The 11,532-nt window shown below is 46.2% G+C and overlaps 2 protein-coding genes across 2 annotated transcripts in view; both read left to right on the top strand.

The window, feature by feature from the left end:
* Nucleotides 1–2,238: 2,238 nt before the first annotated feature.
* On the top strand, nucleotides 2,239–2,681 carry T265_07245 (hypothetical protein; the record flags this gene model as incomplete). The annotated part of the gene is made up of 3 exons (XM_009172719.1): nucleotides 2,239–2,278; nucleotides 2,347–2,442; nucleotides 2,479–2,681. The coding sequence occupies 3 exons, from the start codon at nucleotides 2,239–2,241 to the stop codon at nucleotides 2,679–2,681; spliced, it is 339 nt and encodes a 112-aa protein (XP_009170983.1).
* A 6,924-nt stretch (nucleotides 2,682–9,605) lies between these two features.
* T265_07244 (hypothetical protein) overlaps nucleotides 9,606–11,532 on the top strand; it is a gene marked incomplete at both ends in the record, with an annotated part of 43,713 nt that continues 41,786 nt past the window's right edge. The window contains 2 exons of the mRNA XM_009172718.1: nucleotides 9,606–9,646; nucleotides 9,687–9,777. Coding sequence (XP_009170982.1) covers nucleotides 9,606–9,646; nucleotides 9,687–9,777 — 132 coding nt within the window. The remainder of the gene's footprint in view (nucleotides 9,647–9,686; nucleotides 9,778–11,532) is intronic.

Here is an 11,532-nt window from a genome sequence, read left to right as displayed (position 1 = left end):
TTAGTAATTACCGGTTAGTGATATATGGAATGTATGGTTTACGTAGTCATCAAATCGATCCTGCAACATCTGTGACCCTTTGCTGACGCCATCGGCCTCGACTGTGGATGTTTTTATCTACTACGTGGATGAAACGTTCGATCGCGATGAGCCCCTTGTTTTCAGCTTTAACTGGTTGCGAATAACGTGGAGAAGATTGTTCTTCGAAACTAATGCGCACTCGCGTTCGGGTGGAAGTAAGTAACACTGGTTAGCCTCCCATCTTTAGTGGCTTCCAGTTTCAAGTGCGTGGTGTTTGAGTCCAGCGACGTGCAGCAAGTTTTGTGAGCTCTAAATGTACAGACGACCTCTGGTCCTCATGAATAACATTCCAGAATCCTAAAGGTGCTAACAGCTCTTCCAGCGCCTATTGGACAAAGGCCGATCGCCCGCAGGGTGGAAATCATTGTTGTGAAAGCCTTGTACAAATCATGGAACAAACATGATCCAGGCAACTTCAGACCGGTTTCTTCAACGTTTATGATCGTGGAGGTGATGGAACGCGTTGTCAGACATGACATTCACCGACATATTCATCGGATTCAAGCGTAGATCCGTGAGTAATATGGCTTTTCGAAAGGCAAGTAATGCATCATCAACCTACTGGCTGTTGTGGAATTCTGGACCGAGGACGCGACCATATAACAAGTGGACTTTTTATGTACACTCTGTAATACGCCGATGTTGGCCGCGCCAACAGTAGGAGCGGACAAATGTCAGTACGTTGTCCGCCGCCTATTAGAGGGCAATTAGTACCCGCTTCCCAACCACAACCCGCTCTGAAGCGTACGCGGTCTGGAGTTAAAGTTTTACTGTTCTCTGCGATATGGTTTAGAAACAGCATCTTCATTTTTGTCGAAGCAGTGATAATGTCTTCCTCCGAGGATGGACGGGTTAAACAAGGTCGACCCCGCTGCCCAACGGTCGACCGTGACCGCCGGCGCCTTATTCAATACGCTCGAAAAAGGTTTAAAGCCAAAGTGTCTGCTACTACTCAAAAAGCACATTATGTGCACAGCCACATTAAGAATCAAACAGTTATGCCCTAACCCCTTTGTCCTCGGGCCAGGCAGTCAAGTGGGTCAAACCATCGAGTCATCGGTTCTGGAAGGGGTCTCTTATGAAACCTTCCAAGAGCCGCCGTCCCTCGGTCAAGATGTTTGAGTCAGACGCTAAGGGAAGGATACCTGAGCAAAACCCATCCTTCTTCCACTACCTTGTTAGTTGGGCTTTTGAGTGAAAGTCTCTGGGTGAGGTATTTCAACCAAGTCCCTTTAACCGGGGAAGCATCGTCCACCCTTAAAGCTTTTCATCCCGTGACCGCCGGCGCCTTATTCAATACGCTCGAAAAAGGTTTAAAGCCAAAGTGTCTGCTACTACTCAAAAAGCACATTATGTGCACAGCCACATTAAGAATCAAACAGTTATGCCCTAACCCCTTTGTCCTCGGGCCAGGCAGTCAAGTGGGTCAAACCATCGAGTCATCGGTTCTGGAAGGGGTCTCTTATGAAACCTTCCAAGAGCCGCCGTCCCTCGGTCAAGATGTTTGAGTCAGAGGCTAAGGGAAGGATACCTGAGCAAAACCCATCCTTCTTCCACTACCTTGTTAGTTGGGCTTTTGAGTGAAAGTCTCTGGGTGAGGTATTTCAACCAAGTCCCTTTAACCGGGGAAGCATCGTCCACCCTTAAAGCTTTTCATCCGCTAACCCACCCAAGTCCTAATTCAGTTAGCTGCCAGTCACCCAACATCTATCTGCTAGGGACTATTTTCTCATTCGAGCCAATCTGATAATGATGCAAATCCCTTAAAACCAAATTCTTATACATCGTGTGACTTTTCTGACAGAAGAGAAGCGACAGCGAACTCCATGCGATCTGAGGGATATAGAGGCTTATGTATCGTAACATTACATAGTGTACTGTCCCCGTGTGTAGTAGTTCCGGTCAAGACTGGATGTTATGACTAGTCTTTTAGTTACATTCCCATTCTTTTGTGGTTATTGCTTGCTAATCCGCCATTTCAGCGCATGCTTTCTCGTTATTAGACGAGTAAAGCACAGATTACATTCCCATTTTTGTTTCGCGCTGTGTTCATCACCATCATCGACAGTAAGACATCAGTGTTCAACACCGGTGCTTCGCTGCCATACTATTACGATTTATCTGAAAGCCTTATTGTGAAGAAAAGAATAAAGGTGGATGGGGAAAGGACTTTATGCTAGCTTACTACAATCACTCAGTGTGATACTACATAATGAAAGTAAAACCATGCCATTTCATCATTGTGAACTTCGATTCACTGTTCAGTTGGAAAATCTTTGTTGATGCATTCAGTAACTAACCTGGAGTTTTGGTTATCTATGATACAACTACGGCTAAAACCATCTCAAAGCTGCGGCATATGTCATTGATTTTCGGTTTATCATTAACGTTTGTCAGACAGTGGTAGCCAGCTCGCATATACTCTGTTTGGATCGATATCACACATGCCAACGTCGTTCCATCTGCAATCTGATGGCAGATCTGAGTTTGTGGATACTGTCAAGCTTGCATTGACGAATTCGGAGAGTGGTCGCATGGGGGTTGATGTTCTAGATATCTTACAGGAGTGTAGTGCAACTTCCCAGTTCACAATCTCCTGATGACCACTCTGTATAAGCTTAACAGATGGTCCAATTGGTTAGAGCGCGGATTTACTAACCGGAAGGTCCGTGGTTCGAAACCGACCTCTGCCTCTCGACTTCCTCTGTCTAGACTTGGGCAACCTGACAGTATCCCAGCCCTCGTGCAACCTTCGGGTGGCATGGCAGTTGGGTACCGAAAGGGTGCTACAGCTGAACGATATTTTTTAACAGGTGGTTGTCACTTCCACATGACGCCTAATTGCCAACAGCAATCTACTCTCGACTTTCAGTGGGAGAATCAGCGTTCCGAACAGGAAGCCATGTGTATATGTGGATTGTCGGGGTCAATCTCGGAATAATCGGTTAGGTGATTGCCAGCGTCCGTCTGCGGTCATCAATATGAAATTGGCATACTAATCAGCTGTAGAATGCCCAATACCAATGACGCAAGAGTCGCCAGATCCCAAGCTTCTCTCTAAAACCCACCCTCGTACGCTAGCTGTAACGGCCTCGTTGGTACTCTCGGCAAACCCACTGCTGCAACCAGGACGCCTGACCGATCCTAACAGAAGGCCAACAAAGCCATCTTAATATGAACCGCGGTGACATCGTTACGTTATTATAAGAAAGTTACTGAAGTTACGCGGTATCTCCGGACCAAGAGCGCTTGTTGGAATGTAATCCATGCTAGATACTGGTCGTACATGATGTGAGGTGCGAGATGGCTCAGTGGTTAATGCGCGAATTTACCGACCGGAAGTTTTGTAGTTCGAACCCGACTTCTTCCTCTCGACTTCCCCTATCTAGGCTTTGGCAACCTGGCACTATCCCAGTTCTCGTGTTTCCTTTGGGTGGCATAGCAGCCAGGCATCGAAAGGCTGCTACAGCTGGACAATTATCTTTTTTTGATGGAGTAAGTTAACAAATTGCAGGACGGAACAAATCGCATGGAGGAGAATGCATGGTAATGAGTGGCACAGATGTCGCCTGCAGTATAGGGGCAGCACGCTGAAGACCAAAATTAGGTAGCAACGTGAAGTGGGCGAAATAAAAATAATCCAAAATATTATACAACCTCTTTCTTGTGGAAGGCGATGGACAGCTGAATCAAATCAGAGAAAGGCGGACGTACTATTCCGCTTTTTCAAGTGTTTGCAACTGCGGAAAGAGACCCAGGTTGTAATGTCACACCGTCAAGGATTGATCGACATAAAGGCCAAGCAAGTGCAAGAAGTCCCGAAGAGGCCTAGTGTGCACCGTCTACTCTCCTGGATAGCTTTTACGACAGGTATCACACCTAACGTTCCATTATATACTTACTGCGTACACGAGAGTAGGATCATGAAATGACCACGAAATATGAGCCTGTGATTCCCATCTGAATGGCTTTGAAGGTGATGTTGGAAGTTGTCTGAGGGGTGGGGTGATAGTTTCCCTTTCCTTCTTTCTCACGGACTCATACGTAGTTCACTCCTGACCAACCCACTCTGCCACGGGTAGTATTACTAAGTAATAGAATCGGAGGATATCAGCAGGGGCATGCAACCTGAACATTTAGAAAATATTCGATCCTTTCAATTGCACCCTACTGCTGTCCAATTTGAGGTCCTTCTTGATATTTCTGAAAGTTTCTACGCAGGCAGAACTGCTTGGACTGTTGACATCCAAGCGGTATGAATAGGTTACATCTGGGGCTAAAATAAAGGACTCGTACGAGCAGTTTTTGGCGTTTTTTTTACAATAAGAGCTGTTAACTTTTGGATTGGAGAACTTATTTCATACCATCACCACCATTATCTTTATCAGAAGCAGCAGCGGCAGCATCCTCATTGTTACCGGCACCAGCGCCATTATTACCATTTGTTGTATACTGCAAACGGTGATGCAACTTTTATGTCGGTCCTTGGCTCCCCGCTCCTTCCACTATGGTATAACGAAAGGCACGGTAGTTTGAGACAGCCATTTAATGAAACAAACGAAGATTATTAGAACTGCATTTATAAGATCAATACAGTGTCCTACAGGGTCGTGCTAGAACGTTCGTGAAGAGACGGGTTGCACCAGGCTATGGTGCGCGATCCTGCCTAGCTGAAATTCTAATTAATGGTGTTTGGTCCGTTTAGTCCGAAGTCCGCGTGTGACACATCCGTCTGATCGATGCGATATTCATTTACTCGAAAAATCGATCAACTGTAGCACCCTTTCGGTGCCAAACTGTCATGCCACCATACGGAAGCATGAGGTCTGGGATACTGCCAGGTTGCCTAATCCTAGACACGGGAAGTCGAGAGACACAGGTCATGTTCGTACCTCGGACCTTACCATCAGTAAATTCGTGCTCTAACCACTGAAGCTCTGGATAACATCGGCATCGTTATCATTATCTACTGGAACACTACATAAGAACATCGGTGCTTCACTGCCGTAAATCTGTCAGTTTATTTGTACAAAAGGGTTTTGTTTAAGAAACTCGATATGGTTGCCGGGTGGTGAAGCACCAGTATGCTTCTCTGATGTTATTAATGATGAGGATGGTGATCTAGAATGAGCTCTCCAGATAAGACATCACGGTTATTGCTTGCTAATCCGCCATTTCAGCGCATGCTTTCTCGTTATTAGACGAGTAAAGCACAGATTACATTCCCATTTTTGTTTCGCGCTGTGTTCATCACCATCATCGACAGTAAGACATCAGTGTTCAACACCGGTGCTTCGCTGCCATACTATTACGATTTATCTGAAAGCCTTATTGTGAAGAAAAGAATAAAGGTGGATGGGGAAAGGACTTTATGCTAGCTTACTACAATCACTCAGTGTGATACTACATAATGAAAGTAAAACCATGCCATTTCATCATTGTGAACTTCGATTCACTGTTCAGTTGGAAAATCTTTGTTGATGCATTCAGTAACTAACCTGGAGTTTTGGTTATCTATGATACAACTACGGCTAAAACCATCTCAAAGCTGCGGCATATGTCATTGATTTTCGGTTTATCATTAACGTTTGTCCGACAGTGGTAGCCAGCTCGCATATACTCTGTTTGGATCGATATCACACATGCCAACGTCGTTCCATCTGCAATCTGATGGCAGATCTGAGTTTGTGGATACTGTCAAGCTTGCATTGACGAATTCGGAGAGTGGTCGCATGGGGGTTGATGTTCTAGATATCTTACAGGAGTGTAGTGCAACTTCCCAGTTCACAATCTCCTGATGACCACTCTGTATAAGCTTAACAGATGGTCCAATTGGTTAGAGCGCGGATTTACTAACCGGAAGGTCCGTGGTTCGAAACCGACCTCTGCCTCTCGACTTCCTCTGTCTAGACTTGGGCAACCTGACAGTATCCCAGCCCTCGTGCAACCTTCGGGTGGCATGGCAGTTGGGTACCGAAAGGGTGCTACAGCTGAACGATATTTTTTAACAGGTGGTTGTCACTTCCACATGACGCCTAATTGCCAACAGCAATCTACTCTCGACTTTCAGTGGGAGAATCAGCGTTCCGAACAGGAAGCCATGTGTATATGTGGATTGTCGGGGTCAATCTCGGAATAATCGGTTAGGTGATTGCCAGCGTCCGTCTGCGGTCATCAATATGAAATTGGCATACTAATCAGCTGTAGAATGCCCAATACCAATGACGCAAGAGTCGCCAGATCCCAAGCTTCTCTCTAAAACCCACCCTCGTACGCTAGCTGTAACGGCCTCGTTGGTACTCTCGGCAAACCCACTGCTGCAACCAGGACGCCTGACCGATCCTAACAGAAGGCCAACAAAGCCATCTTAATATGAACCGCGGTGACATCGTTACGTTATTATAAGAAAGTTACTGAAGTTACGCGGTATCTCCGGACCAAGAGCGCTTGTTGGAATGTAATCCATGCTAGATACTGGTCGTACATGATGTGAGGTGCGAGATGGCTCAGTGGTTAATGCGCGAATTTACCGACCGGAAGTTTTGTAGTTCGAACCCGACTTCTTCCTCTCGACTTCCCCTATCTAGGCTTTGGCAACCTGGCACTATCCCAGTTCTCGTGTTTCCTTTGGGTGGCATAGCAGCCAGGCATCGAAAGGCTGCTACAGCTGGACAATTATCTTTTTTTGATGGAATAAGTTAACAAATTGCAGGACGGAACAAATCGCATGGAGGAGAATGCATGGTAATGAGTGGCACAGATGTCGCCTGCAGTATAGGGGCAGCACGCTGAAGACCAAAATTAGGTAGCAACGTGAAGTGGGCGAAATAAAAATAATCCAAAATATTATACAACCTCTTTCTTGTGGAAGGCGATGGACAGCTGAATCAAATCAGAGAAAGGCGGACGTACTATTCCGCTTTTTCAAGTGTTTGCAACTGCGGAAAGAGACCCAGGTTGTAATGTCACACCGTCAAGGATTGATCGACATAAAGGCCAAGCAAGTGCAAGAAGTCCCGAAGAGGCCTAGTGTGCACCGTCTACTCTCCTGGATAGCTTTTACGACAGGTATCACACCTAACGTTCCATTATATACTTACTGCGTACACGAGAGTAGGATCATGAAATGACCACGAAATATGAGCCTGTGATTCCCATCTGAATGGCTTTGAAGGTGATGTTGGAAGTTGTCTGAGGGGTGGGGTGATAGTTTCCCTTTCCTTCTTTCTCACGGACTCATACGTAGTTCACTCCTGACCAACCCACTCTGCCACGGGTAGTATTACTAAGTAATAGAATCGGAGGATATCAGCAGGGGCATGCAACCTGAACATTTAGAAAATATTCGATCCTTTCAATTGCACCCTACTGCTGTCCAATTTGAGGTCCTTCTTGATATTTCTGAAAGTTTCTACGCAGGCAGAACTGCTTGGACTGTTGACATCCAAGCGGTATGAATAGGTTACATCTGGGGCTAAAATAAAGGACTCGTACGAGCAGTTTTTGGCGTTTTTTTTACAATAAGAGCTGTTAACTTTTGGATTGGAGAACTTATTTCATACCATCACCACCATTATCTTTATCAGAAGCAGCAGCGGCAGCATCCTCATTGTTACCGGCACCAGCGCCATTATTACCATTTGTTGTATACTGCAAACGGTGATGCAACTTTTATGTCGGTCCTTGGCTCCCCGCTCCTTCCACTATGGTATAACGAAAGGCACGGTAGTTTGAGACAGCCATTTAATGAAACAAACGAAGATTATTAGAACTGCATTTATAAGATCAATACAGTGTCCTACAGGGTCGTGCTAGAACGTTCGTGAAGAGACGGGTTGCACCAGGCTATGGTGCGCGATCCTGCCTAGCTGAAATTCTAATTAATGGTGTTTGGTCCGTTTAGTCCGAAGTCCGCGTGTGACACATCCGTCTGATCGATGCGATATTCATTTACTCGAAAAATCGATCAACTGTAGCACCCTTTCGGTGCCAAACTGTCATGCCACCATACGGAAGCATGAGGTCTGGGATACTGCCAGGTTGCCTAATCCTAGACACGGGAAGTCGAGAGACACAGGTCATGTTCGTACCTCTTACCATCCCATCAGTAAATTCGTGCTCTAACCACTGAAGCTCTGGATAACATCGGCATCGTTATCATTATCTACTGGAACACTACATCATCGGTGCTGTGCTTCACTGCCATAAATCTGTCAGTTTATTTGTACAAAAGGGTTTTGTTTAAGAAACTCGATATGGTTGCCGGGTGGTGAAGCACCAGTATGCTTCTCTGATGTTATTAATGATGAGGATGGTGATCTAGAATGAGCTCTCCAGATAAGACATCACCAGCTTACTCTTTACAGGTTTTTAGCTGTCTGTTTTTGTGGTTTCCTTTTATATTTCGAATCTTGATGCTTTCGTCACCGTCTTGTCAGGTTTTCGCCGTCCTCCTTAGGTGCTTAATTTAATAAAGCCCGGTGCCGAATTTGACCAACATGGTTATTAGCCAGGGCACTTTCCGACCGTTGATTAGTATGACGGATTTACTTGTTTTTACGTCCGTCTGTGAGGGAAGGCTTCTGTTCTTTCTAGTGTCCCGGTGGAAGCTCTCAATTCAAGAATCTTGACGTATCCATGCTAGCACCGTCGATGTTCACTTTGTGGCAGTTACTCTTGGAGAGCAATGACTTGGCTCTGAGAATACTTCAAATGGCTATTGCTTGCTGGGCGCCATTGGCAGCATGTTTTGAACCTAATTACGGAGTAAGATGGAGATTAGCTTTGGGATGACGTCCTTCGTGCCACAGAGCTATCGTTCGAGTTCGCTTCTCTATCCCTTGCATATTCCACAGGACGGGCGGGTCCTGTGTCTGTTGATGATCGCCACATCGATTTTACGAGCATGGTACTGAACAACACTCCAGTTTCTCATGTCGCGGTGATGCCCGCCATACCATGATGTGATCAGCGGATGCTTATGGCATCCGGTCAAAAATCTTTCACCCCCTGCTGGCACCACCAACCTAGCCCCTTAATCCCTCGTGCAACGGTCGTCACATCTAGGTGAGGATGGGTGTTCTTGACGATGGGTTTGTTTTCTGTACATGGCCTAAAGACAGTTGAAGTCGATCCACATTCAGCAAACTCTGGCAGCAAACTCTTTACAATCTCCTTCATTTCCCAGTTATTGCCTTCATAATTTTGGCCCACTCCACTTTCAGTCTTCCCATCATGGAGGGTAGCGTTATTCGCGCTCCACAGGACTCCCAAGTCTGTTTCCAGGTACAATGGAGGATCAAAAGACGACAAGTTGTGACTCCATCTACCGTTGTGTGCATTCTGGATGGTAGGGGTTCAGCTCCACTTTCGATATGTGCTCCCGGTTTTGGCTGGGCTACCGCACTGTTGCCAGATGAGTCTATGGCTGCTGCCGGGTAAACTTATTGTTACAAACTTACAGATTGGTCATTGTTTTCAGCTGCGACTTGTTCAGATTCGAACCCTGCCGACATCACATCGTAATGAAGGACTTGTGTGCTGAATGTGGAGCAAACCTAAGGAGGTTAGTCAGTTGATTTGTTTAGCCATTTTTTGGCGTTCAGAGAGGGTGGGCTTTCGGGAGAACGCATAGAAGATGCAAGCGCCAAGATTCCCATGGTTCATGCCGTCCCGGATTTGCACGTTAGCGAGAGCGTAAGTTGTTCTGCCCATTCGGGCTATTTAGTCTTTTTACTTCTGTGCTTTCCACCAGAAACGTCGTAGCACTAATGACATCAATTTCGTGTGATCTTTAACTCTGAGAACCTGCACGTGGTTTAGTAATTTCTGGAAAGTGTGTGTTTATGCTTCTTCTATGCGATCTTTAATGCATGCTGCGGCCGGTAATGCGACCCCCATGTCTGTCGTTGGCCTGCCGTTCCCCCACACTACGGTATATCGAAGGGTCCGTCATGGGGACAAGCAGAAATTATTACAAATGTACTTATAGGGTTATCACAGAATGCTCCACTAAACCATACTACGATCTACATGGGGGGACGAGAACCCTCAAGCCGTCAGTGCTCGATCCCGATTAGCTGACATTCTGCCAATCCGGGTGTGCCTTCGTTCGCCCGTAACTGGCTCGTAGCACATCTGTCCAAACGATGAGATGTTCGGCCAATTAGAGCGGCCCGCCTCCTAAAATCTGTCACCTCACACTATCTGAATTTGCTTAGTGCTTTCTAATCCATTTCAGGTTGTGTTCCAACTTCTCGCCAAGCTAGATGGCCTACGTTAGGTAGATTGTCTCCATTGACACACTGGCAGAGTGCGTGGCTTGTATCCATTGTCTGCCCATAATCTTCTTGATGTTTGGCTCTGGATGACTGACAACCGGGCAGATATCCGTACGGTTCCATTTATTGCGAACTACTGAAACTGCGCCATCAGTAGCATCGCGACTGCATCCTGGCCCGTAGTCTACAGTAGGTGACATATGCCTCTGCTGTCCTAATCGCTGTAAAGCTCATGTAGTAAGTGTCATTCTGATATCCTGTGAATGTTCGGTTTTGCCAGAGTCCGACTATCTTCAAGGACTAGTTCCCATATCTTATTTTAACCGATATGGGACAACTACAAACCACTGGTGTTGTGATTTGCTGAACGGTTGTGCAACTCTGTATCGGTCCCTTGGTGCTCCGCCCCATCTGTCCAAACGATGAGATGTTCGGCCAATTAGAGCGGCCCGCCTCCTAAAATCTGTCACCTCACACTATCTGAATTTGCTTAGTGCTTTCTAATCCATTTCAGGTTGTGTTCCAACTTCTCGCCAAGCTAGATGGCCTACGTTAGGTAGATTGTCTCCATTGACACACTGGCAGAGTGCGTGGCTTGTATCCATTGTCTGCCCATAATCTTCTTGATGTTTGGCTCTGGATGACTGACAACCGGGCAGATATCCGTACGGTTCCATTTATTGCGAACTACTGAAACTGCGCCATCAGTAGCATCGCGACTGCATCCTGGCCCGTAGTCTACAGTAGGTGACATATGCCTCTGCTGTCCTAATCGCTGTAAAGCTCATGTAGTAAGTGTCATTCTGATATCCTGTGAATGTTCGGTTTTGCCAGAGTCCGACTATCTTCAAGGACTAGTTCCCATATCTTATTTTAACCGATATGGGACAACTACAAACCACTGGTGTTGTGATTTGCTGAACGGTTGTGCAACTCTGTATCGGTCCCTTGGCTTCCTGCTCCGCCCCCTATGGTACATCAAAAGGCACGGTAGTTCTAGACAGCTCTTTATGTGGACAAAGCAAAATTATTACAACTGTATTCATAGGGTAGTCACAGAGTGTTCCACAAGGTCATGCCAGAATCTCCGTGAGGGGGCGAGAAGCGTCGAGTCAAAGATGCTCGGCTCGGATTGGCTGGCATTCTGACCAATCAGAGTATGCCTTCGTTT

Source organism: Opisthorchis viverrini, assembly GCF_000715545.1.
Source record: "Opisthorchis viverrini unplaced genomic scaffold opera_v5_166, whole genome shotgun sequence".
Classification (NCBI taxonomy): Eukaryota; Metazoa; Platyhelminthes; class Trematoda; order Opisthorchiida; family Opisthorchiidae; genus Opisthorchis; species Opisthorchis viverrini.
The sequence above is the reverse complement of the archived record's forward strand: the minus strand, read 5'-3'. Positions and strand labels throughout refer to the sequence as shown.